A 27,953-nucleotide genomic window follows, 5' to 3' on the forward strand; every position below is an offset into this window, starting at 1 on the left:
GAAAGCTTCCTCACCCTTTTCCCACAGAGTACACAGTGAGACACTGAATCTGCTGGCACCTTCATCATGGACATCCTCACTTCCAGAGCTGTGAGAAATATATTTCTGTTGTTTATAAGATACCCAGTCTATAGGTTTTTTTGTTATAGTAGCTCAAACTAAGACATGCATCATTTTAAAATCTTTTTAAACATCAAGCTTAGTTTTAAAGAATATTCAATATATTTTTTACATTAGTTTACATAATATTTAATTGAACTTTATTTGTAATAACCAGTGTGACTAGAATAAGCAATTTTGAAATAAGTACAGCTGATTTTTAATAAGTATACAACTAGACTGATGGGAGAAGAAGTTGGTGGAAACTTGTTTAAAACACCTAACCTTGAGGTTTTGAGTCAGAAAGGAGTCCAATGATAATGAGGAGAGGCTAAAGACAATTTAGAGATGATGGGGTCCAGGTCCAGGGAGGACCACAGAATTAGAAAGATGCTCAGTGAGGAGGTTCACTGGAAATGAGTATCCCTGACTTATGATGTGCATGCAGCTCATGCCACTAATACGCGGACAAGAGTTTTGTGACACGAAAACTCTTCTAAATGACCAATAAATAAGGTCTAACAACTTATTAAGATCTAACTGTTTAACTGATTTGTTTGTCGGAAAAGTACCAATCCCATGTTATATGACACAACAATTTTTCCATTTCATCTTGAATATTAGAATTAGGATTCATTATTAATTTAGAGGATTAAGGAAAGAGTGTGTGGCTGTGGATGCAAACAGTGTTTAGATTGCCGTGTTTTACATAAATAATGTTGATTATCTGGAAACTTCAGCTATAATTTTTTACTTTGTCTTAATTCTATAAAATAAATAGTTGGGTTATTAAGTTTATAAAAGAATCAGCATTTGGATTTTGATAAAATTATGAAAAATCAACTGGGTGAATAGGTAAATAAGGCCAATTTAATTTTTTAGGTTTCAAGAGAGAAATGAAAACTTTAAAAAGACTCAGTTTTGTGATTAAAAATAGAGAACAAAATGCAGAACATTATGCTAAGTGAAATAAGCCAGTCAGAGAAAGACAAGTACCATATGATTTCACTCATATGTGGAATTTAATGAACAAACTGAACTACCAGGCAAAATAGAGACAGACTCATAGATATAGAGCAGGCAAACAGCTCTGGTGGAAAGGAGGTGTTGAGGTGGTAGGTGGAGGGATTGAGCAAAAAAGGAAAAAAACCCCAGAGAACTCATGGATAACCAGTGTGGTGACTGTGGTATGATGTGTGGGGTGTGTGGTGGGGGGGGAGGGAGGTGGTGGAGGTGTAAGAGGGCATAGAGGGGATAAATGGTGATGGAAAAAATAAAATAATATAAATAAAAAGCGAAAGAAAAAAGAACAAAATTTGTCTGCAATATAGCAACTGCTATAAACAGTATGTTTGAGTTTAATATTTTGGTTTGATTAGAAGGAGACATGGAGGGAAAACTGAGAAGAAATTGAAATTCATCAGGTAGAAAAGGGACAAAGGGAGAGACAGGTAGAAAGATGAACAAAGAAACAAAGGAAAAAGCAGAGTTGATTACAACCAACATAAAATAATGACTCGGCAATTGCAGAAATAGAACAAGACCTGGCCGAGCGGCTGGAGTGTTGGCCTAGCTTCCTCAGGCCTACAAATCCCAGTCAGAAATGACCAGCTATGGAGCCTGTACACTCATACATGAAAAATGCTTAGAGGATTTGATTTGATTCAGGAAAAACACCTCTCCCCTCTCACCCCTCCTTCCCCTCCCCTCCCCTCCTCCATCAACTGTACTTGAAGTCACAACTTCAAACTCCCTTTGAAAAGCTTTCCCTACTTCCTCTCACTGAGTTAGGATTGTTAATGGGACCATGTAGGGCAGCCTGTAGATAATTCTATGCTCATTGTGGCCAGCTGGGAAGGGCTGGGGTTTGTCAGAGACTAACATTTGGAGAATTGGAAAGGCTACAGAAAGATGGCTGCAGTTATATAATGAAGGACCAGAATTAATTTAGAAGCCGGAAGGGACCCTGAAAAAGAAAATAAAAATGGGAATTACAAATGAGTAGATTTTTGCCACTGGTAAAAATCTGGGTCACTGGCAGCTGTATTTTCCCATTTGTGCTTTTGTCTGGGACTTTGATTGCACAATTGTCTAATAATAAGTGTTCATCATCCGAGTCTAACAATAGATTTCATTCCAGAATACAATTGTTATATAACAAAAATTCAATGTGTTGGAGAAAAAGTCAATCAACACAGTTTCTGGCTTTGTATGCCTTTGTTTGTAGGGAGTCAGGCATAAAGGAGCATTTGTCATTCGACTTTTCTAGTGCGTTTCCAGCATACTGTGCCTTGGGCATGACACATCAGAGTCTGCTGTTCATCTTTTATTACCTGCCAGTCCCCTCTGGAAAGAGCCTCCATGGATTTCATCACCTACAGTGTTTGTTTCAGGTATACATATAAATACATGTGAATGCATTGGTTGGGGATATTGTGGTTTCCAAGGGCAACTTGAATAAAAAAGTGAGAGATGAATAATGAAGGGGACCTTCTGCAGGAGGTATGAAGTTAATAATTAAAATGTTATTTACCAAAATACTGACAGCAAAGCTTTCTGTTGTTGTCTGTCAGCTATTTGACTGTCAGTATGAATAAGGGCAGCATGGTTATACTTGTTTTATGTCTGCTTTGGAGAAGTTTGTGATGAAATGCTCTTCTCTACTGCACACTGAGTTTATAAAATATAATAAAAAAAACTTAATTTAGAATTTGCATTTGGAAAGCTCACTTAGTTTTAATAATCATTTCAAATAACTTCATTAGGCACTGAGTTTCAGAAGCATGAGGATGCTATAAAATTTTTATGCCTGTTTTGATTGTTATTAAGAACATCATCTTTGTTTTTCTCCAAGTGTTTGTCTCATCCTAATAAAAATGTTTGAGGTTAAGTGATTAAAATTGAGAGCTGTGGAGGCTTAAAAAAATTAATACTCTTCCTCTCACCTTCTAAGTTCTTCTAGCTGGGCTCATAATCAAATGAACAGAGAGATTAACAGGAGAATATCAAATTTTAATACACGCACGTAAGCATGAAAATTCCAAAACAGTGATGCAAAATTGGGTGTATATGACATTTTGGACAAAGAGAAAAGGTGGAAAAAAGGGGTATTAGTTACAAAAGTGAGAATGGGCTAGAACACACTTGGCAGGCAAGTTATTGTTAGGTAACCCAGAAACAATGGAACCAAGGGCTTATCTAGCTGTCAGGCCTCTGCCTGAAGCCCTCCTGCTTGCTTAATTCAAATGAGGCTAAACTGAAGCCTGAAATCTCTTTCCTGGAGCAGGTTTCTTTATCTGACTCTCTTGGGCAGGAAAAGGGGAAGGGCCAAGGTTCTTTCTGCATCTTTTTGTTGTTGTTGTTGTTTGTTTCCTCTTAATAAACAGCTTAAAATCAGTATAATAAAAAGACAGCTCCAGAGTGGCAAAACTTGGGTCCCTTTCAGACCACAGTTTCAAATGTTCAGCATTTTAAATAGGACAGCCCACTCATCTGCTCTAGGATATATTAAAACACTCAGTTGTCAATATGTAGCATTCTCATTATGTGTAATGTATCCGAGTTCTACTCTTGTTTTTCAGACAGATTATTCTGAAAAGCTGAAATGTAGACTGGGAGGAATGCTGTGTTCAGGTCTGGGAGAGTGTCAGTTTTCTTTAGATGAAATTAAGAAAATATAATGTAAGAAGCACACCTACTATGTGTATGGCACAGTGGTAGACCAATACACTGTTTGGAATAGTGTCATGCAGAGAAATAGACCTGGTCCTTACTGCTTCTTCATCTAGTGGAGAAGACCAATAAAAACCTAAGGAAACCCTGGCCAGTGCGGCTCAATTGGTTGAGCATTGTCTCATGCAACAAAAGGTCCCAGGTTCGATTCCTGGTCAGGGCACTTGCCAGGGTTGCTGGGCTTGATCCCCAGTAGGGGGCTGGTAGGAGGCAGCCAATTGATGTTTCTCTCTCACATCCATGTTTTTTTTTTCTCCCCTCTCTCTCCCCTTCTTTATCTAATCAATAAAAACAGATGTAGAAAAAAACCTAAGGAAGAATGAGGTCACTGACATGTATACTGAGTATAAGCAGTGTGCTTTGGTATGGAGACAAGAATAAGCGCACTTGCCATGAAAAAAGTGGGTAACTATGTGAAGAAGGGATTCACTGGAGTGATAAGCTGTGGCTTATCAAGTAGTGACCTATCATTGTCAGAGGCATCAAATGATGGCTATGTTTGTGTAAGACAACCAATTTATCTGCAAGTAAATTTGTAGCTGTAAATGATGGCTTAGAGAAAGAGAGTAATTAGTATGTACATCATCAGCTTTTTGAAATGTTGGTTTCTAATTAAATCGGAGTAAGTTTTGTTACTCCTGAGCTTATGGTAGAACTGTATTTTCTCCCCGACCCCATACAGTTTTAGCCAAGGATTCTAGGCAACCCAGCTTTTGCGAAAACTCTTAAGAGTCGTGCTATCTCCAGATCAGTCTAGATCAGTGGTTCCCAACATGGGGTACAAGTCCCACGGGGGAGGGAAGGATTTGATTTTTAAGGGGGGGCAATTAGAGAATGAGATATTAACAGTGAATTTTTTTGCATTTCTTATGGTTCTAGGGGCCTCATATACAGTTTATAAATAGATATTGTGACATATTTATGCATTTCAGTTCTTCATTATATGTTTTGAAATTTTATTTGCTATTTTTCATATCACCTCATATGATTATTAATTTAACAATTTCTTAGTGATTTCTTCTTCAGTACTTCAAAATTTTATTTGCTATTTTTTCATATCACCTCATATTATTATTAATTTAACAATTTCTTAAGTGATTTCTTCCTCAGTACTTCAACTGTCCTTTCATTCTTTTATTTTTCTCTGTATGGATGCCATGTTCTTTGGAAGCTTGTTTAGACCAAATTAATGGCCTTTTAGGCTTCCTCTATGTGAATAAGAGTTCACTTTTTGAATAATAAGAATTATATAAGGATTTTAGAGATGCTTAGGTGGGGCATGACCAAAAAAGGTTGGGAACCACTGGCCTAGGCCAATGTTGATGAACTCTTAGGAGAATAGAAAAAGTAACAATACGATTTTAGGGTACATGAATTTTCACAGCAAGAGACGTACTCTCTCTCCTTGATAACTGGGATGGAACATTATATTTAATAGATGTAATAAAGGTGATCCTTGGCGTCCACTTGATCCGACTCTCCACTGAATAACCTCCTTTGTGCTCTCCTGAGTAGGGCCATATTCTCAGGAAGAGAAAGTACATGAGAGGAGGGAAGGAGATGGTGTGTGACATTCCCAGTTAACTAATGTCTGGAAAAGGACAAAGATTGTGTTCCATACCAGATGCTCTGGTAATGTGAGCAGCAGCAGCATGAGCTTAACTGCAAAAACACGGCAGCTGAACAAAGGCTCAATGGATTCAGAAGGGCAGATAGTGTGTGTGAAGAAAATCCGCTAGGATGATCACTTCCCAAGCAGAACAAATTCATCGGCAAAACCTTCCATAAAAACGAACAGTTATTAATCTTAGATTTGGTATTTCAATAAAGAATATTTTACTGAGCTTCCCTATGCAAAGCAATGTCATAAAGTCATGCATTCAGCCAAATTCTTAGCAGTGCTGAACAGAAAATAGATTAAAAAACACATTCTTATCACCAAAAATAGACCTTATGGGTGTATGAGATTGTGAAATTGAGGGAGATGGCAATGTATCATAATAATTAAAATCTATTTATCAAAAACCTTGCGTGTGGCACTGAGCTAGCTGATATGTCAAGCAAGTTGGGTAAGATCTCTTCTCTGCCCTGTAGATGCTTATGACTCATCCAGAAAACACCTGCACAGGTAGACACAGAGAGCTGATGCTTCCACAGTGCAGCGGGAACGGATGCCACCTGGGGTGAGACCAGAGGTCCATCCCGCTCTGCAGCCTGTATCTGTCTGTGTGCCAGGGCACTAATGCAGCTCTGTGGGAGGCTATGGCCCCAACTTACTCTACTTTGCCTGCTTTATGCTATTTTCTGTGCAACTCTATAAAAACTTCCCGATTCTATCTTTATATTGTAAATGTGTTTTGTCTCTTAGGATTCAAAGTTTTGTTTTCAGATCTCAAGGTTTTTAGTTCATTTCATATTAATTTTTATTTACCTTAAATCCACCTTTTTTGAGTTCAAGTACCTCTCTCGATGTTAAAAATAGGTTTCTGTTTCATGTATAGTGGTTAAAAGACTGCTCACTGAAACCAGAATGCCTGTGTGTTGTGTTGTAGACTGGCCAGTAATATCTCCACTAAGTTTTCATTTTTATAGTCTTAAAGAGTTTTACACTTTTTCCTTTGCATAGTAAAACTTTATTTGCCTTTGGTATAATAATGATAACAATTATATGTGGTATACATTTATATAAACCCATATCCATTCTTTTATAGCCCATGAAGGTTTTCTTAAGGTACAGTGGCTGGAACTATATTTATTATTCTAGTTCTGGGCTTATTATATTTTTAAAAGATAGAATGCCTTCTCCCATCATATTTAAAATATTCTTTTTGATGAGGCCCAGTATTTCTATCTGCAGCAGCCCATTAGTTGATCTCTTTACCGACAATTCTGTTTTTGGATCTTATTTCACAGAACCCATTCTCATAAATATATATTATATACTTTATGTATATTTAAAAATTTCTGCAATATCTTAACCAGTGTCACCCCAATAAATTCAATAGAAACTAAAAAAAGAAAAAAATTTGCAAGTCTTCCTTACCCTTGAAGTATATTTGTTGCTTTTCTGCCTATCCACAAAGCTTTCAGCAATCACTTTGATCCTCTCTATACAAGATAAATATAATTTTAGCTGCAAAATCTTAATTTCTCTGAAAAATATAAGGATTTATTATTCAATTTACTGATGAAAATGCTAAATAAGACCAGGGCTAGTACCAAGCTCAGGGAATTCACCAAATTTTTAGCATCCTTTGTTATTTAGCTTCATCTTATGTAAATAACATGGTGCTATATCTGTAGAAAATAAATCTTTTCTCTTTTGTGAAACGACTGGTCAGGAACATTTTCTAATACAGAATGTTCTGTGGCAGACTTTGCATGGCCTTGCCCCAGAGGTGGGATTTGCCCTGGGCTTGGTGCTGCTACTGTGTATTTTATCATCTTGCTGGGATGGACAAGGGATCCATCCCACCATTTACCATGTGGCACTTCTTTCACACAGAGGCTCTTTGTAATGATAGTTTCTCAATAATTCTCGGATGGATGTGGATATATAGGTGGAGCAGTGTCCCACCTAATCTCCCAGCTTGGACCTAGGTTATTTTATGGTAAAAGTGCTGGCATCTCTGGTGGTAGAACTGGAAACTATCTGGTGATCCCTGACATTGGACTATCTCACCCCTCCACAGATGTGCTTGAAAATGAGAAACATGACACTTTTCCAAGTAGCCCATCCTTTTAATTTCATTTCTTAATGTTTAGAAATATCATTATATTTAGTAAAATTCTGATTTTCTGTAACTTCCAAGAATTTTATCTGTATTTTCCTTGTGTGCTTAGTTTCACCTCAAAGGACATAGATTCCACTGAATGCTAAATTGAAGTGTAAAGTTAAAAGACAAAGGAGTTGCATTTCCTGCTGCATTTTATATAAAACTGCCCTGCATTTAGTATTCCTAAAGGTAACATCTTTAGTTTTCAGTGTTTTGTTGTCTGTAAAGTTTGTAAGTAGCATGAAGAAATGAAAGAAGAGATTCAAACCATCCGTTTGGATTCTGTACTTTCTAGGTGTGAAATTAGGTGAGTTACCACATCTTGGTTCTGGCAGTACCTTCCTCATGTATACAACACAGGCTAACACACCTTTTTATTTTTATTTTTTTTAAAAATCATTTCTATAACACAGGCTAACACACCTTTAAAAAAATTATGTATTATATTATGTTCCATGAAACAGCAAGTAATTCATCTTTAGTTATCCTAAAGCATCTAGTATTCTAGGTATTCATTTGTTGAATAAATGCAAGTACAGTAGTCCCAGTAAGTCACTTGTCAATAAGAGGTGTGAATGTACTATAAATATTCTCTTCAATTTCTGTTTTTGGTATATTTTAAAATGTGTGTGGTCCCAATCAGTATTGACACAGTAAATATTTACTACAAACAACTATTAAAGAATTTATATTAGAAAATGAGCCATTACAAGAATTATTTATAGTAATAAGAATCAACTCTTTCTGAAAATATTTACTTGTCAAAAACCTAAAGGTTATAGGAAAATAAAGAACTTTCATTATTTTATTTTTAGTTTTCCATTTTACTTTATGAGTTTCTGTACCTTTTAATTTTTTTTCAATGAGGATTATTACATTTGTAATAAAGAACAAAGAATAACAAAAATCTTCAGAGATTCCATGTATTCAGATGGAGCCTCCTAAAATGCAATAGACTTCAAGGATTACAATTCTTTAAAAATATACAGATGAAGGTCTAGCTTTCGGAATAAATAGCTCTGTGGGTAATGAGTCCCTAAGAATATCTTCATTTTCTGTAAGTTGGAAATTGGTGGCCTTTTGGGTCCTTGTGCATAATGATCTCAGAGATTTCCTAATTTTTGTATGAGACTAAAGGGACTTTGCAGAAACAGTTTGGTTGAATCACTTACTAGGCCATAAATAAGTGTTCTATGTTTTCAAATAAGCTCCAAATCTGGCTGGTGAACTAGATATGTAAAAAGGAGAATATTTTGGGCAGGGTCTTGAGTAAGATGTGGAATAGATCAGAGTCTACAAACATAGTTAATTGCCAGGACTGAGTAAATATTTTGTAATTGGTTTTTTTCAATGTTTCTTTAATATCATTCCTTAATGTTTAGAAAATTCTCTTGAGATATCAGCATGTTTTAGTTATGCTATGAGGAGATGCAGGAAATAAGATTTTGCCCATGTCTTAAAGGAAGTAATCATATGCCTGGTGATAAGTTGTGGTTTAAAGGATAAATAGAGTGACCCCTCCCCTCACCCCGCCACTAAGGAAAGGTGAAATTAATGAGGTCAAGACACAAAGTTGTTATGGAGCAGCTTGTCATCAGCAGAAACTTTTCTTTTTAAAAGCCTTTCCTGAGAAAAGTTCAAAGGCGTCCATGTAATATTTTCTCTAGGAAAGTTGTTTTGATTACATTAGCCTATTGGGTTATCATCAGATCCTATTGGACAGCCAAAGAAATCTCATTTGGAATCATTTCTGAAAGAGAGATCAGAGTCAAATGTCCCTTCTGACTTTGTATTCCAACATGGTAGGGTTTAGTTGCCATTCATTCATTAGAAAATATTTACTAGCCCTAGCTGGTTTGGCTCAGTGGATAGAGCGTTGGCCTGTGGACTGAAGGGTCCCAGGTTCAATTCTGGTCAAGGGCACATGCCTGGGTTGTGGGCTCAAACCCCAGTAAGGGGTGTGCAGGAGGCAGCCAATCAGTGATTCTTTCTCATCATTAATGTTTCCATCTCTCTTCCCTCTCCTTTCTTCTCTGAAATCAATAAAAATATTAAAAAAGAAAATATTAAATTTCCGTTTTATTCTAGGCAATAGATTAAGCACAAGGGTACATTTAAAATGCCACCTTCCAGAAATCTCCAGTCTGTTGACTAGGTTTTCCCTGTCAGTCTTTCCTGATTTCACTTCCTAGTCCATCTATCTTGGATTTCTTATTTTATTATTCTAGTCTCTTAGTTGCCAATATCTTCAACTTACTTTGTCATATTAAATTTCCATTTTATTCTAGGCAATAGATTAAGCACAAGGGTACATTTAAAATGCCACCTTCCAGAAATCTCCAGTCTGTTGACTAGGTTTTCCCTGTCAGTCTTTCCTGATTTCACTTCCTAGTCCATCTATCTTGGATTTCTTATTTTATTATTCTAGTCTCTTAGTTGCCAATATCTTCAACTTACTTTGTCATTGTCTTCCTGAGTTTGTATCCTCACAAACCTCAACCCTGTGCTTTTAACACCTCAAACAGAGCTTTGCTGGAGAAAAATTACTTGCCTGTGTGGTGTGGATTGGTGCCACCACAACTTTAAAGTCTCCAGTTCCTGTGGGACACTCAACATTTTTGTTTCTTGAGTTGGCTCTTTCTCATTCTCTGCTATGACTATGTCAAGCCAGTTCCATCCTCCTTAAAAACTTTGGTTTTCCATATCCCTACTGTCCGAGGCTTTTCCACCTGAAAGACGAAATTGAAGGCTCCAGAGCTGTCTACCTTTCTTGTCCACCACTTAAGTGACCTTAATCTTCCTGAGGTTCAGTTATGTCATTTGAAAAGTGATCATTTAATGTTGACAATTTCCTTTTTCCTAATTCCCCTCTTCCTCCTTACTTTCCATCTTCCTTCCTCTTTCTTCTAACATTCTTCTTTTCTTTCTCTTAGAGAGGAAGATATAGTAAAGTTTTGTATCTAGTGAAGCACCAAACCGCCAAATCTACCTCGCAAATATCTGGAATATCTTCATTTTTTTTGCCCTAGTGGATATTGGGAATCCTACCTAGTTCCTTGGTTTATTGCTGTAGTGTTTCTTACCTCTAGAAGGGGCACCTAAGTATACACATGGTATTTAAGGAATCATAATACTTGAGTTAAACTAATCACTGGCTTTTGATTTGGAGAAAAAAGTATGTAGATGAAAGAAAGCTACTTCAATTATACTGATAATTATTTTACAAAGCACTAAATGCAATTTCTAATAGGAGACTAAACAGTTTACCAATTGTGATGAAAAAGACAATAATTGTGATTTATTTGAACAGGCTACAAAGTTTAATAAGAGATCTACTTTCACTGGGGATTTAAGAAAATTAATCATCTTCAAATAGGGTGGCTATACCAAATTGTCCAGAGTTGGGTTAATTTTGAGGGGTGGCCAGAAGAGTAGGGCTACAAAGCTTAATAAGAGATCTACTTTCCCTGGGGATTTAAGAAAATTAATCATCTTCGAATAGGGTGGCTATACCAAATTGTCCAGAGAGTTGGGTTAATTTTGAGGGGTGGCCAGAAGAGTAGATAATCAAAAATAGCCTGGGCAAGAAGGAAACAATGTTGGCCACAGAAATGATAAAACCAGTTTTGTCAAGATGGAGATAGAGTTTGTGGGTGAAAATGAGCAGTTAGGGAGCCCGGAGAGATTGGTGAGGCTGGGTTATGCAGCATCTCAGGTAGTACTAATTCGAATTTTTCCAGAAGGTGCTGGGAAATTGTTCTAAGCAAAGAAATAACAAGACCAAAATTGTGATTTAGAGCAGTATCTCAGGAAGTAGTCTAGAGGATAGCAGAAGGGGCACACTGAAAGTAGGGGGAACAGTTTGGTAATGGCTATGTTAATCCAGGTGAGAAAATGGGAAGTGGCAGCACTCAATTTTACTAGTAAATGGTGAGTTCACTGAACAGAATTATCACAATGTATTTAACTCATCCTACTTTAATCTATGCTGCTTTCAAGTCTTCACTATTATAACAGAGGTGCACTGGACATACATGTAACTTTACATATTTTGAATTATTTTCCAAGACCAGGTTGCCAGAGTAAGAATAGGAGTTAGTAGGCATGGATACTTTTAGATCAGTTGATGCAAGTTTATGACATGCTCTTTGAAATATCTCTTCTGTGAATATTTTAAATACATTTTCCTCCCATTTTCTTTGAAGAATATACTTTAAGAAAACTGAAGACACATTCTTTTCAGTTTGACACATTCTTTTGATAATCATTGATCCCTTTCCCCCCATTATTTCTAACAGAGATGAAAACTTGTGAGATTTTCTTGGCTTGCGGTCTTTTTTGTGCACCTTTATCTTTAACAAAATCAAAGTGTATGAAGGATTATACCTCAGACGATAGCCAGTATATAGGGGTAAAAACAAAGTGTTTTTTTTTTTTTTTAAGTATTGGCATTAAAAAGCTAACAGAGAAAATTAAAAATAAATGAATAAAATCAGTGATATTTAGAATGTAAATAACACTGGTTACTTTATTAAAAGGAAACTTATTAGGTCAAATTAGGGTTTATATTTAATGCTTGGTAGAATCCCTTTAGGTTAAGCCTCTTTTAGTTAATTTGATCAATCCATGGATTTGAAATGCAAAATGACAACCTTATATTAACCCAGTGATGACGAACCTATGAACACGCGTGTCAGAGGTGACATGTGAACTCATTTTTTTGGTTGATTTTTCTTTGTTAAATGGCATTTAAATATATAAAATAAATCTCAAAAATATAAGTCTTTGTTTTACTATGGTTGCAAATACAAAAAATGTCTATATGTGACACGGCACCAGAGTTAAGTTAGGGTTTTTCAAAATGCTGACACGCCGAGCTCAATAGGTTCGCCATCACTGTATTAACCCATATAAGCAACTTTCAAAAGAAACACTATAATGAGAAAAACATGAATTATGAAAATATCTTGTAATAGAAAACATTCTGTAAGGTCACTCCTGTGTATGAGACAACAGAGCCATCTGATGGAATGATAGCAGAAACATTTCTGAAGTGGGAAAAGCTTCTCTGGTGGAAATGTCAAAAGAAATCAGAATCAACCTGTTGTAGAATTTTGAGATCATCTACATTAAGCATGAATCAGATTTGCATATTTATGCTATGTGATCAAATAAAACTGAATATCTGTGCTTATGCTCATGGTTCCTCCAACCTGGTTTACTTCATCCCTCTCTATCTTCGGCTCAGGTGCCCCCTTTTCTGGCCTCGTTTCTCTGGCTTTCTGATGACTCTATTTATAAAATATCCTGCCTGTTTAAGAATAGCAGCATTTAGAGTCCAAGCACGAGAATGTTGGACACACTTCCCTCTCTGAGAACCCTTAGACTACTTGACATTACCTCACCTGAGTGGTTCCTGTCATTTATTGAGTTCAGAATCTATAAATTAGAGTCTAACTCAATGGGAGCCATCTCCTGTAAGTTAGGGGCCCATGAGGTAACCTAACATAAAGTATTCTCCCAATAGAAATGCCCAGTAATGCATGGTGCCTGGGTAATAACAATCAGGACTAACATCTGTTTAGTACTTACTAGGCACCAGGCACTGCTTGTGCAGCATAAACGTGCAACCAAAAGATTTGTCAGCTGCAACTGCATTGCTGACTGCTTGAGAAACGTTTCCAAACTTATAGGTAACAGCTGCAAAGGGTCCCCCCAAACCCTCCAAACTTCTCTAGCTGTCCTATTGTTTCTCTAAGGCCCTTGGTCCTGTCTACAATCCAGGCACTAAAGAGTTAACACCTGGTCCTGCAGGAGCTCTCTTGAATTCTGCTCTAGCCTCCCAGCACTGCAGCACCCCAGGGGGCAGTCTTACTGACAGTATTCATTTAGGGAGCATTAAGTACTTGTGCTCTAGTGCCAACTACCTGGGTTCAAATCCTAACTCTCCTACTTACAAGATATGTGATTTGGGGCAAATTAATCTTTCTTTTTTACTCAGTTTTCTTCACCTCTAAAATGGAGATGATAATGTATCTATCTCAAGGGATGGTTTTGAAATTAAATGCATCAATATATACAGAGCATTTAGAAGAGACTTGACTCATAGTAGGTATAATAAAAGTGTTATCACCTGAGGATATTTTTCCATTGATTTTTAGAGAGCGTGTAAGGGGGAGAGACAGAAAGAGAGAAACATTGATGTGAGAGAGACACATCAATTGGTTGCCTCCTGCATGCTCCCCAATCAGGGCCTGGATTGAACATGCAACTGAGGTATGTGCCCTTGACCAGAATTGAAGCCAGGACCCTTCAGTGCGAGGGCTGACGCTCTATCCAGTGAGCCAATCTGGCCAGGGCTACAATTGTATTTTTTTTTATAACTCTTTCTTGTAGAAGGATTAAAACCATCTTAACTCCCCACCAGCTTAAATTTTATCAACTCAAATAATGAGGACTATGGATAACCTGCTATGGATGAGGCAAAAGCAAAGACATAAAAACAAATAAAACATGATCCCTTTCATGAAGAATCCTATTTAAAAGCTTAATATGCTAAGTGACCGGTCATCTGGCCATCTGTTTAACCAATCAAAGTGTAATATACTAATGATATGCTAAGGCCATTCAACCGCTCACTGTGATGTGCACTGACCTCCAGGGGGCAGACAGTTGACTGGTCAACCAGTCGCTATGATATGCACTGACCACCAGGGGGCAGACGCTCCAACTGGTATGTTAGCTTGCTGCTGTGGTCGGGCCGGCGAGATGTGCCAGACATGCCCTGGAACCCTCCTGCAGTCCCTCCCCGGCTGGCCAACCTCCCGTGTCCCTCCCTGGCCCTGATCATGCATCGGTGGGGTCCCTCGACCTGGCTTGCACCCTCTCGCAATCCAGGACCCCTCGGGGGATGTTGGAGAGCCAGTTTCAGCCTGATCCCACAGGCCAGGCCGAGGGACCGCACTGGTGCACAAATTCGTGCACCAGGCCTCTAGTCTTACAATAAAGTACTGTGATGGAATTGAAGGCTTCCATGTGATAAAGAAAGTGATTCAGGTTGTTCAGGGATAGCAAACTCAAATTCCAGGCAGATAATGAAGAGACGCCATGGGCTAGATGGTGAACACCAGAGCTGACACCCCTTTCCAAGAAGGAGCCAACATGTGGCTCTAGCCAGTCATTGCCATGACAAAATGTGGCCCCAGTGATGCCAGTATTCCAAATCTCCAAAGAATGCCAGAAATCTGGATTTTTATGTTAAATTTTATAATTTTTAAATATTGGCAATGAAAGTATAAAGTAGAGAGTAAAGAAGAAAAGAAAGTTTCTCAATTACCACATAGAAGATCTCAAAAAGACTGGAATGCTGCTCAGAGTACGCAGAAGTTCTAGAGGGCCCCTGGGTAGAGTGATAGCTGTAATGACCCTAATTTTCCCCCAGCAGTGGTATCTAGAATGGTATTGAGAGATGTTGGTTGAAATATTTAACCATTAGCACAGCTAGTAAAAATAACAACAACAACAAAAATACAACTGTAAAAGAACATATAATTGAGGAAGTTGAGTGAACAAGTTTTTATGAGTCACACAGATAATATTAGAATTGGAACTCCATCTAGTTCAACTGTCAGGCTGTGGTGATGTGGGAAGTTCCTTAAATAATTCCCATTCTTCCTTGGCAGTTATATGACCCTGAACAAATCACTTAACTCCTGTGGACCTATTTCTGCCTTGGCAAAATATAGGTAATAGCAAATGTTCCCTGCATGTTTTGTAAGTACTAAATGAGACATAATATTGTCTGGTTATGAAATGCTTATAAAATGTTAATATACTTGCTAAGTATGATTGTTTTTATGGTGGTGATTCTAGATGAAAATACAAAGGCTCCAGAAGGACTTGCTACATAGTTGAAAAGTCAGAATTAGAACCCAAACCACATGAATCCTGGCTCATAGGTTTTTTAATGAAACATCATTCATATTGTAGCTGACTGTAATTGAAAGATTAAGGAGAATAAAAATACTCCACTGGAGGCAAGATAAACCAGGGATTCCCCTAAATTTGTTTCAGTTATTATAGCTATACCTATACTCTGATTATCCTAGTATAGAAGAGAAAGTCAAAAGACTGAACTAAAGGTATTCTTCATTTGATAAAAACTTTTGATTTGAACATCTATTATGGAGTTAGAGGCATGTCCTATGACTTAGTTCTTGGGATTTTGCTGGTGCAATTCTCAGGTTAGTAACTAGGTGAATGGTCTTTGTTGTTTTCTTAAGAATCTGTTCTTTTTGGTCCGGATTATCTGAAGACAGGTGAATGTTACAAAAGTAAAAATTGTACCCCCTCTTTCAGTCTCCAGAAGCTGACTTGCCTTGGCTTTATTGATAAATGGGGACAACTGTGCCTCAGCAGCGACTCTGGTCATGTATTTATATAACTCGCCCCCAGATATGAAACTTCTCAGGACATGCTCTTCAAAAAAGACAATAGCTTAAAACATTTTAGAATGTAGTTTTTGACCCTGACTCTGCCACTTTTCTTTCCTCTGAAACCATAATGCTTTTGTATAACAACATCAAACATACCAGTGTCAGCTTTAAAAAGCACAACACTTCAATTTTTTTTTGTTTTAGTGTTGGTTTTTGTGTCCTGGGACTCAGGGGTGATTCTGTCCGCTGCTGGTATGAAGACCCTGAAGCTCTTCACCTCTAGCCCCTGCTGGAAATAGGCCGTGTCAAGTCTATCAAGGGATCCTTGCAAAGATTATAACTAGAGTGTAGGAGGTTTGGTTATTTTGTTTAAAAATGTTTTTCTTTACATATCAAGCTATACGACAGTTTAGGGATGACAGTTTTACATTGTAAAACACAGTTACAGAATAGTATTTCATGAAGTGCTTTTTTGAAGTAAAGTAAATTTTGATGCAATAAGTTTGAGGTAAGAAAAAAGAAAGAAGAGAATCAAATCTCAGGTACTTATGCCTCTGGTCAAAGACATTAGAGATGCTAAAAAAGAAGACTTTTGGGCTGAAATGCCTTTGGCAAAATTATTTAGGAATAAATAATGTAAAATACCCCAGAGTATAAAGTAAGAATAGAAATCTTGACTAGTTGGACAAGATCTTAATTTATTTCATGATATTTCCCAAACCACATATGTAAGGTGATATAGAATATCCAGCTTGTCAGCAGAATGTTGGGCTTTGTAATTTTAAGTTATTCAATTGGATGTGGAAATGACAAAATTTACCTCATTATAAAAGTCTCCTATATTAATTTTAAAATTTAGCTCTCCAATCATCATACTTTCTTGACAACCAAATTTGGTTGTGTGCATGACCTGTTATTGGACTTTTTGTTTATTAACTATTACAGGATTCAAGAGATGAATGTAATGAGACGGAAGGCAGCAGGATGAGTAAATTAAGAAGGACAAGAAAGAAAGTCACTAAATCACATATTTCTTCAACTGAAATAGGAGGAATGGATATGTCCATCTCAAAAGGTAGTTTGTATAACTGCTCAGCTAAGAGCACGAGACACTTAATCTCAAATATCTTGTTACCATTATCTCTCAAGAATATGTCATCAATGACAATCTCTATTTGGTCCACATTTTCATAATACATTTGCTTTTCTTCTATGGAAGAAGCAAAAACAAATAAAATTTATTTGTACAAAGTCAACATAAAAGATGGTAAATACAGGGTTACAATGTAAATATATAAAAACAATCAGCCAAAATATTCAGAATTTAAAGGGGGAAGAATGAGGAGATACAGTGGGAAAAAAAGAGAGAATATAAAAGAAGCAACACATAAGTAAGAAGAGAAGCACATTTCTGTTCTGAGAATGAGCACAAAGATCATTACTGAAGATTTGGGAGGCCACAATAAAGGTGGGGGTACGTTTTCATACCACATGTTGGAATTCCAACTAGACTCTAATGGGCCTGAAACAGTGATGAACCTAGGAGTTAAATTGGACAACAGACTCCATTCTAGGAACAGTGGTGTTTTCCAAGGCAGGTCAGTAGGAAAGGGCAGTGCATGGCAGCAATCAAAAGCAGTCAGACTTTTTCTAGATTTTTATAATTATTTTTAAATTCTCTAGAGACATTGCACCCCCTTATGGCCTGCAACCAGGGTGTACTATGCTCACTGCCCTTTATTTGGCATTTTACTGCCTAGGAATAAATTATTTCCTCAAGCATTTCTCTCCATATCACATTGGAAGACAGCTGAAAACAATGGCAACGTCCCTTAACATTTTTCTGTATGACTACAGAAAGGATCAAAGAACAAATGGTGTGTCACACATTAGGGGATACGAGCAACCCAGCTGTGGGAACTGGCTCTGATGAATCGCATCCGCAAGATGACAAGGACTCCCAGGATCATACAGCAGAGATGAAACCCTCACCCCTCAAAACATCAGCCAGGGCTCCTGGTAATGAATTCAACCCAGACTCCAGCTGTACCGGTAAGGACTCTGGGACAAACTGGCATATAGTTCCAGCCACTAGTCCTAAATGTGCATGTGAATTAGAGATAATGTGATGTTGGTTGAGGAATGCTAGCCTGGGAGTCAGAATACTTAAAATAATTTATACAGCTATCATTGATAAAAGTGCTTTACAGTTTTCTTTACACACAAGGCTGCTCATCTAGAAAATGGAAAGGTTGTAATGGATGATCTCTCAAGTCTTCTAAAAGTGAAATTCTGTTATTCTAAATTTATGGCTTATTAATAGTGATACGGCTAATTCAGACTATGAATGTATTGGTTAAAAATCTCTGAGATCCAAATGACAGAAACTAGTTAAAAAGAGGTATTTTTTTCTCCCCACGAGGGAATCAATGTTGAAAGGATTGAACAAACAGGTTTGGAAAGTAAGAAAATAGCAGTTTGTGACGTTAGAGGTACAGTATCCACCAAACAATGCTTACTTCTGACACTAATTGCATATTTGGGAATTCCCCAAAATTAGTTTTGATAATTCACTATAAGGACTCACAGAACTCACTGAAAGTGATTATACTCAAGGTTATGGTTTATTATTGTGAAAGAATACAGATTAAAATCAGCTAAGAGAAGTAACTCATGGGGGGAGTGCAGAAACGTTCTGAGCATAGAGCTTCCACTTGCCTTCTCCCAGTGGAGTCATGGACAACACTATTCTCTTGGCAACAATGTGTGAGTGTTGTAACCAGGGATGCTCACCTGAGTCTTGATGCCCAGAACCTTTATTGGGGTTCCACAGCCAACTGGCCATGTGACTGACCTGAGTCTTCAGTCCCGCTGAGGGTCAAGCTGATACCACATGACTCAACAATAAATGACATTGCTAGATATTCTAGTGGGGCCACAAGCTCTCGGTAAACTACTCTTGTCAGGCAGGAAATTCTGAAAGCTTAGAGATGACTTCCCAGGGACCAAGGGTAAAGGCCAGTGCTCTCCTTGGGCAAGGGGAAATTCTTTACTACACACAGGGCCTGAGGAGGAAGTAGAGCCTGGGAGTGAACGCTATTAGGACTCCATATACATTAGTTTTCTATTGCCAGCATAACAAATTACCACAAACTTAGCATCTTGAAAGAACACAATTCATTATCTCAGACTTCTGTATGTCACAAGTCTGGGTTGGCTGAGCTGGTTTCTCTTTCACAGGTTTTGCAAGGTCAAAATCAGAGTGTTGGACCTCTAGCTTCTTAGCCAGAGACTCTAGGGACTATCCACTTGCTGTTCATGGAGGTTGTTGGGAGAATCCAGTTCCTTACAGTTGCAGGACTGAGGTTCTTATTTCCTTGCTGGCTGCCAACTGGGGTGGCTCTTAGCTCCTAGAATCCTCTCTCTGTTTCTATATCTCTCAGCCAGCAATGCCTCAAATCCTTCTCGTGTCTGGAATCTCTCTGAATTCCCCTTCTTCCGCAAAATAATATTTTTTTTTTGCTGCCTACAATTAGAGAAAGTTCTCTGCCTTTAAGGGCCAACATGGATAATCCATAACGATATTAATTTTTAAGATTTGTACATAACCTTAATAACATCTGCAAAGTCCATTCTGCCATACAGTTTGATGTAATCTACAGGTTCCAGGGTTTAGAGTCTGAAAGTCTTTGGGAGGCTATCACACTATCTCTCATCTTTGCATTTCTCTGTGCTTTTTGGTTTCATGAATTTCTCCATGAAAAGCATGAGCACTGACAGCCCCTAAGCATCAGGGATTATCAACACAAGTGGTACAGGGGCCAGGCAAATAATACAAATGCATGAGGTGGGCTGGTAAAAGAAAACAGGAAGTGGTGCTGGCTGAGAAACTAGAGTAGAGGGTGACAAATGATAGCCCACGGGCCAAATTAGCTTGTGAGCTGGTTTTTGTAAAGAATCTTTAAGTATTGTCTATGGCTGTTTTTGTGCTACAATGGCATAGTTGAGTAGTTGGTTACCATTTGGCCTGCAAAGTTGTAAATATTTGCTATCTGGCCCTTTATAGAAGGTATTTGTCAATCCATGAGTTAGAGCATGCATGCACCATTCCAGGCTACCTTAGAGCTCCAGCCAATGGTTGCTATGAAGACATATCCATCTAGTATTTCAAATCTAGTTTTATCAAGAGAAGCCTGAGCTCAAAATTTTTATATGAAATTTTCTGATATTTGAGTGTCAACTCATTCAAAATATTTTTCAAACATTGGGAAGACTAATTTGAAAACATCTGCCAGCCACATTGGCTCTTCCACAAGCAATTGGTAACCTTCAGCCAAAAAAGGGAGATGGAATTTTCCATTGCTTAGTCTCAAGTCAAAAAATCTGAGGAAAGAATTTGTGTCATGAGCTGTCTCTGCACAAATCAGCTAGGTGCTTGGGTATCATGATTGACTCAATTTAGTTAATTCAGAAGCTCCCTCTCTGGCCCAGGGCAGGATGAAGTTTTTTAAAGCCCTAAGCACCAAAAAGTTTACAAACCCAAACAAAACACATTCATGTGTATTTTAAATTAATTTAAAATTAAACATAAAAAATAACCCCCCAAATAAGTGCAAAGAATTTCAACGTTGTATTTTCTTCTCTATAATACTTACTCTGAATTTCCATATGTATACGAAAAGTTCCTCCCTCTCCCTCACCCACATTTCTACATTTTATTGTTTCTGTCCCTGCTTTGTACCAGGTTATTCTGCCACCTGGGCTTTCCAACACTGCGGGGCTAGCACGAGGGTGGGGTACATTTGCACTAGCAGGGTGGCTCTCAGAGGGGACATGTGGATACAGAGGAGCAGGCCCTGGGAAGGGCGCGTGGCAGATTATCCCCGGCATTCCATAAGCTGAATGCTTATAGAGTGCACTTTCTGAATTAATATTTCTGAAAGCCCACATGCCTAGCTAATCTGCCTTTTATAAGTGACTATGGCTTGCTCACTACAACGGAACTATGTCCTTGTTGTCACTGAACACAGCCTTCTAGTTGCGACAGAGCTTGGAGGTTTTATGTTTTTTTGTATGTATTTTCTGATTTCTTCCCCCTAAACATTCACACTGGTAAAACTTCCTCTATAAAAGCACACTGATTTAATTTATTAGTCCTCTGAGGGGATGGAAAAGGAGAACGCCTCCCAGGAACCACACTGTAAGAAAAACAAATGAGACCCTGAACTGGCAATTATCTGCCTGCTATTCATCATGGGCATCTGGGAAGGGCTGACCAAAAGGTTTAATTGTAACTAACAAGTATGATTTATTTGAAGAAAAGAAATTCAGACAATGATGCAGCGAGATTAGTTACTGCCTTGAAAATGAAATTAGATTGGATAGGGTTCTCATAGTTGGTGAAAGAAATGAACTTTCAAATGAAAAATGGATACTAAGGAAACATGCCAAAATATGTGATGTCAATTTTTGCTTCTTAATTAGACAAGGTCAAATCACACACCATGTATTGATGAATGAATGAATGAATTAATTGACTCACACACCTGCTTATGAAAGCCATCAAGTGCCTATGATATGCCTGTACTGCTACAGGTACTAGGGTTACAGCAGCAAGTAAACCTCAGCCCCTGGTTTCTTGGAGCTGACATGCAAGTGGGAAAGACAGGCAGTAACATGTGTCATACAATATGCAGGTGGTGATGAGGACTCTGAATGAAACTAGATAAAATTTGTTATGGACTAAATTGAATTTCCCCAAAATTCATATGTTGAAGTCCAAGCCCCTAGTACCTCATAATGTGACTACTTGGATATGGGATTTTAAAAGAGGTAATTAATGTTGAATGAGTCGTGTAGGGTCTCCCCTACGTCCAATATGACCGGTGTCCAGTATGACTGTGTCCTTATAAGAAAAAGAGATGAGGACACACACACACATAGAGGGAAGACCATGTAAAGAGGACATCTGTAAGCCAAGGAGAGATCCTCAGAAGAAACCAACCCTCCTGACACCTTGATCTTGGACCTTTACTCTCTAGAGCTGTAAGAAAATAAATTTCTGTTAAAGTTACCTGGTATTTGTTATGGCAGCCCTAGCAAACTAATACATATACTCACTATCTAGCCATAGAGAAACTTGGTGATCTTAAACCGAATCAATGGTTGGACCTGTGCTCATTGTGATCAAATCCCATAGAATTAACATTCTAGGTGATTATGTTTTATTCATTTTTTACCACAAATTATCTCAGCTTTGCATTCAATGACATGTTTATTGTCTACAGTTCCCTCATTCAATAATATAAAGCTGTATGAGGGCAGGGATTTTTCTGCAGCTCCCTAGACTATGTCCAGAATAAATAGTAGTGGTAACTAAAAAAAAAAACCCACAAAACTATCTTGAGTGGATCAATATTTTTATTTTTTTAAAATAACACATTTATTGTAGAAACTTAGAAGATACAGATAAGGTAAAAGACTAATAGGATTGATTACCTGTAATCTGACATTCTAACTTTTTATGTTGTTAAAATATGGGAGTGGGGAGGAGGAGGGGTCATTGGGGAAAAATGAAGAAAAAAAGGGGCACATCTCTAATACTTTCAACAATAAAGATAAATTAAAAAACAACAAAAAATTTTGTAGCTTATATGTAATTGCTCATGATGTTTAGAATACGGATTATCTGAAAATTTCCATATTTTAACATGCTTATAAATTTTCTTTTCTTTAAGGAGAATTATTTAACTTGGGCCGAATACCCAATAATTCAGAATAGGTTGGGAACACAGCAACTGCTAATTTAGCATGAAATACTGTAATTGCTACAGCTTAATTGTTTGTGTTAAATGGAAGGTAGTAATAAACCCTCAGGAATCTCAGTGTAGCCAAATGTATCAGTAACAGGACATTATCTCTAATATATTTGCATAGGTGAAACCAGTAATTTGTTTTCCTCATGCTTCATGTACTTTAAATCTACTTAATCTATATTTTAAACTGTCCATCTTTATGCTTATTTTTAAAGCCTAATTATATGTCAAAAAGGATACTCAGGTATCACTTTAAAATTAAAGCTGCTCACTGTCAGGGATGTGACAGATTGATGGGTATTCAATTCACATATGATCATAGTACCATTACTAGACTTACAGTAATGGTGCTCACTGTTTGCATTTAAGAAGCACTGATATGGTGTTTACTATCTTCCAGGAACTGTTAAATAACTTGTCATAACAAGCCTGTGCTATAGGCTTTAATCATCATAACAAGCCTATAGGTGTATTGTATCAATGAGAATGCTGAGGCACAGAGAGCATAAGTCTTTGGGGTAAAGGCAGGATTTGGAGGTTGACAGATGATCTCCAGTGTTTGTGCTGAATCCCTACAGTCTGCTGCCTCTCCAAAGGTGCGGACGGTAGATAACATTTGTGATGAGTACTATGTGCCTGACCCTTCTATGTGCTTTATAACTCATCAGCATAACATTATATTTCATTCATTTTATGGTGATGAGTTACCCACTGGAAACCAAAGGTTCAGATATTGGTTTCAATTTTGGCAATGAACTGAGAGTGTGATTTGGGGCACCTCGTACCTCTCTAGGACTCAAGCTAATGAGTTGATTGGATTAGATTATTTATCCTCCAAAGTCTCTTCTAATTGTAAAGTTTTAGAATTTGAAGACTATTTTAAACGTCTTGAAAAGAACAAAAAACTTTTTTGGCTTCTAATTTTAGTGATTATTGGTATCGGGGGTCTGCCTATACCCCTTTGTCATTCCATCTTTTGTTTTCTGGTTGCTCTAGGTTTCTAATGTTAAAATTGAGTACTCAGTCTAGATCTTTCATCTCCTGCACTCTCATTCTTGAAAAATTATTTTGTTTGCTTATTGACACAAATTTTAAATTTGACAGAAAGATGTAGATGCCTTAGATTCAGATGACATTTTAAAGATATAAAGCCCTTTTGGCAAACAGAACAGAACAAAACAAAACAACCCCAGAACTTTTAATTTAGATATTACCAGTTCAAGGAGCTCAAAGTGTTTTCTTTTCAATGGTAGTCATCTATATACAGATTTATATGATGCCAAAGCTGTCTAATTATGCAAATATATTCTAATTTCCATAAGCAAAGGCATTTTCAGTAAGTATTTACATATGATATTGCTATGTACTTATGCAAATGATGTTAACTTTCACCTAGTCCCAAGTGATAAACAATCTCCTAGGCCCTTTAGAGACAATGTTCTTGGGAATACGTAAGGTCAAGTAAGAAAGGTAAGATTTCTAGCTCTAAGCCAATGACACGAATGTCATAGTTAATAATCATAAAGAATAATCCACTGCTATCCAGCCTCCTTTTGCTTCTCATTTCATCATGGTCTAATGCTTTAGAACCATTCTCTGTTTTACAGATGACACTGGGGACAGCACACAAATTCTGAAGGTACCTCAACTCTCCTCTAGAATGAAGCACATTAAAAAAGAGATGGCCAAAAATCACCTTCAGTTTGTGCGATTTGAAGCAACAGATCTCCATGGGGTGTCCAGGTCTAAGAGTATCCCTGCACACTTCTTCCAGGTGAGTTTTACAAGTAGAGTTATGACTGAATGTAATTTCATGACCATTAGCAAGCCAATGGTCCTTATTACTCTTTCTTATTTTATTGAAATCTACACAGCAAGTTTAGCTGAAAACCAATACTTTATTTTGTTTCTTCTCTTGTCCCTTCCCAAACACATTATTGCTCCCCAAGGAGCTGAACACATAATTTCAGCTCCCAAATAGCCATTCCTTTACCCAATAGAAATATAAAACTAATTAAGACTGGTAATTTTAGTCCTTCTGCTTTGAATAATTTCCCTCTACAGAATTATCTTTTCTCTCTTACTGCAATTATGAAGATTATATTTTGTTTGACATGAGAAAATTGCAACAGAAGACCCAGGAGCAAATATAAAAGGGGGAAAAATAATTAAATAGAAAGAATTTGCTAGATAAAAAGCATATCCCTTTTGGCTTCTATTTCTGATAAGAAAATACTCTATTGTTGGATGACTTAATGACTATTAAGTTCTCTAAAATAGTGATATTAAGAAATATTGTAGTTTTGGATATGTTCTAAGATTTTAAGATTTTTTTCAGTTTATATCATGTCTTCATTTTAATGACAGGTATATTGTGCAACTGAAACATTACTTTTTAGGAATGAGACATCAGTCAATATTATATAAAAAAGATAATAGTTAAGCATGCTCTAAATTAAAAAATATGTAATTGTTATCACTGTGATATCAAATTGTAGTTTTTCTCATAGGCTTTATGCTGGAAAAAAACTGGGCATCTTCAAAACACCTTTTAAAACAATTGCTAACAGATTCAAATTTGTTTCATAAGAAATTACTTAGATCAGCCTGCAGATATTGTTTCCTCTTTATCCAGGCAATAGCAAATGTTGGTTACTTTTGATAACAAAATGTGAAATTTACTGTGGATAGGCCTAGGATCTAATTCACATGACTTTCTTTCAATCAATAAGAAACCATAACTGGCACTTCAGATACTTGCCAGAGACCTCAATATAAAACTTTTTGTTACTCAATTTTTGCCAACTTCTAATCATTTATTCTACTAATGGCATCTGAAACTACATTTTTAAAACCTTACTCTAGTTCCTCAATGGAACTCCTTTATGAAAATATAATTTAATATGCTCCCTGTATTTGCTGAGCATTGATATAATTGATGTACAGAGAAAATTTCTGCATTCTATTTTTTTTTATTGCTATTGAAAATATTTTCCATGATCTTATTCAATGTCCCACATATAAGAACCACTTTTATTTTCCTGGAGTTTAGATAGGGCAATTGCTATTTATTCTTAACCCCAGTTTTCTAATACATTTCATTACCATTATTATTATTTAATGATTGTACAGTAGTTTTAACAAAACAACTCAAATTTATTTTGGAACTTTTGAAGGTATAAATGAGAATGAATATTTGTGTATAGCATGAATATTTATAATTTAAGATTAATTGATTTTGGAAAATTTATCATGACTAGACTTTAAAAATAGGTTAATCTGTGCAAACCAATGTTTACATTGTGTGTCTGGCCCAGGTGGCATGGCTCAGTGGTTGAGCATTGACCTATGAACTGGGAGGTCATGGTTCAATTCTCAGTCAGAGCACATGCCCAGTTTGGAGGCTCAATCCCCAGGGGTGGGGGGTAGGAGGTGTGTAGGAGGCAGCTGATCGATGTTTCTAGCTCTTTATCCCTCTCCCTTCCTCTCTGTAAAAAATCAATAAAATATATTTAAAAAAAATATATTTAAAAAAAATAAACATTGTATGTTTGTATATATATAAAGCTACCTGTATATGTATAGACATACAATTCTGTATGGGAAATTCATTAAATAAAGAGTGGAGTCAATAATTTGAATTTGCCAATGGCTTAGAGAAAAGTAATTTTAATCTTTATAAAGTAGTTAAAATTTTTTTTTTCTATTTGGGGAAAATGAAGTATCAATTTGAGAATTATTGTCAGACCATGGAAAGATATAACATAATCTAATCCATTGACTTCATTTATAGATGAGGAGAGTAAGGCCCAGGGAAGTTAAGGAAAGCTTTTAAAAAATAGTACAGGCAGTTAGTGGTAGAGCTGGGACATTAGTCAGTGATTCTTCTCTTCCATTTCCACTGCCTCTTTTTTTTTTTTTAACTGCACCTTCTGCCTCCAGCTCTGCTTTTATATTTCCTTTTATTGTTAATTTGAGCTAAGTGTTCTTTCTTATAAAATTGAAAAAACATTGATTTTTTTTTAAAACAAGTCACCTACTAAGACTAGAGGAAAAGACTGTTATATACTTGGAAAAGGTCAAATGGGGAAGCTCTGAAAATGATGGCATCTGCTTTTTAGAGAAAACTCACCATGTGCCCGGCACTACGCTCAATGCCTTACAAATATTAGTTTATTTAAACCACACAACCAACTTATACTATCTGCTCTATCAAAGGATTAGTTTTTGTTTAAATTGTATGCAGATTCTTTCTATCTTTGACTTAATCAAAACATGATATAGAACTCATGACTAATTCTCTGGTTGTTTCAAAAGGTGACCTTTCATATGGCCCAAATGTCAGTGATCATAGAGATTGGAGCTATTCTGTAAGAATTTTTATTGATTCGCTGGTGATTTATATTGTGGTGTGAAATTGCCCTACTGTTTATATTTTTAAACATAATGTAAGATAACAATTGTCATGAACAAAGTCTGTGTGTATATATTTATGTATTTCCCACTACTAAGAAAGAGTAGTTTGCATTCTGAATGTTCATAAAAGAATAAAGAAAATGACAGTTAAAAAGGAGTGCTCAGAAAAACACAGATTAAATAACCTGAGAGGTAAAGTGTTACTTTTTACTATTCTTTAAATTCATGAAGAGTAAAATGGTAGCAAGCTGTTCTCTATTGTTCACAATCAAGTGCATGCAAACACAGATTTAAATTGCAGAAACTCTTGGAAGTCTCATGAATAAAATACATCCCTCCTCATTTTAGATACAGTACTAACATACAGATTTTCAAACTAAAAAAATGACAAGTTCGGGAAATCACATTATTTCTTACAGCGAAAATTTGAATGAAAGGATTTCATACTAAAGTACTCTAAAATCCCATAATGTGTGTTTGTGTGTAAAGTTTATATAGACAAGTCTATGAATGACTTAAAAAATTAGGCAGCAGATGAGTAGTGCTCACCTTACTCAACATTATTACTGCTAAAAGCAGATTTGGATCAGCCAAGTCAACTGGCATTTGAAAGTATGTGTAGAGACAGTGGAGAGTGAAGGAGGCAGTGGCTCACAATCAAAGGCAGAAGAGTGGGTTAG

The 27,953-nt window shown here is 36.8% G+C and overlaps 1 protein-coding gene across 6 annotated transcripts in view; it reads left to right on the forward strand.

Annotated features, from left to right (window-relative positions):
* Window positions 1–2,362: 2,362 nt before the first annotated feature.
* LGSN (lengsin, lens protein with glutamine synthetase domain) overlaps window positions 2,363–27,953 on the forward strand; it is a 28,624-nt gene continuing 3,033 nt past the window's right edge. Inside the window, exons 1-5 of one of the 6 annotated variants that reach the window (XM_014532740.1) lie at window positions 2,547–2,601; window positions 16,247–16,361; window positions 16,988–17,117; window positions 17,900–18,094; window positions 24,465–24,631. In XM_014532740.1, coding sequence (XP_014388226.1) covers window positions 17,027–17,117; window positions 17,900–18,094; window positions 24,465–24,631 — 453 coding nt within the window. In that variant the 5' untranslated portion in view covers window positions 2,547–2,601; window positions 16,247–16,361; window positions 16,988–17,026. Of the gene's footprint in view, window positions 2,493–2,546; window positions 2,602–16,246; window positions 16,362–16,987; window positions 17,118–17,899; window positions 18,095–24,464; window positions 24,632–27,953 lie in introns of those variants that run through there. The other 5 variants (XM_014532738.1, XM_014532739.1, XM_014532741.1 and 2 more) reach the window with 5 other exon arrangements.

Source organism: Myotis brandtii, unplaced genomic scaffold (assembly GCF_000412655.1).
Source record: "Myotis brandtii unplaced genomic scaffold, ASM41265v1 scaffold904, whole genome shotgun sequence".
In the NCBI taxonomy this organism is placed as follows: domain Eukaryota; kingdom Metazoa; phylum Chordata; class Mammalia; order Chiroptera; family Vespertilionidae; genus Myotis; species Myotis brandtii.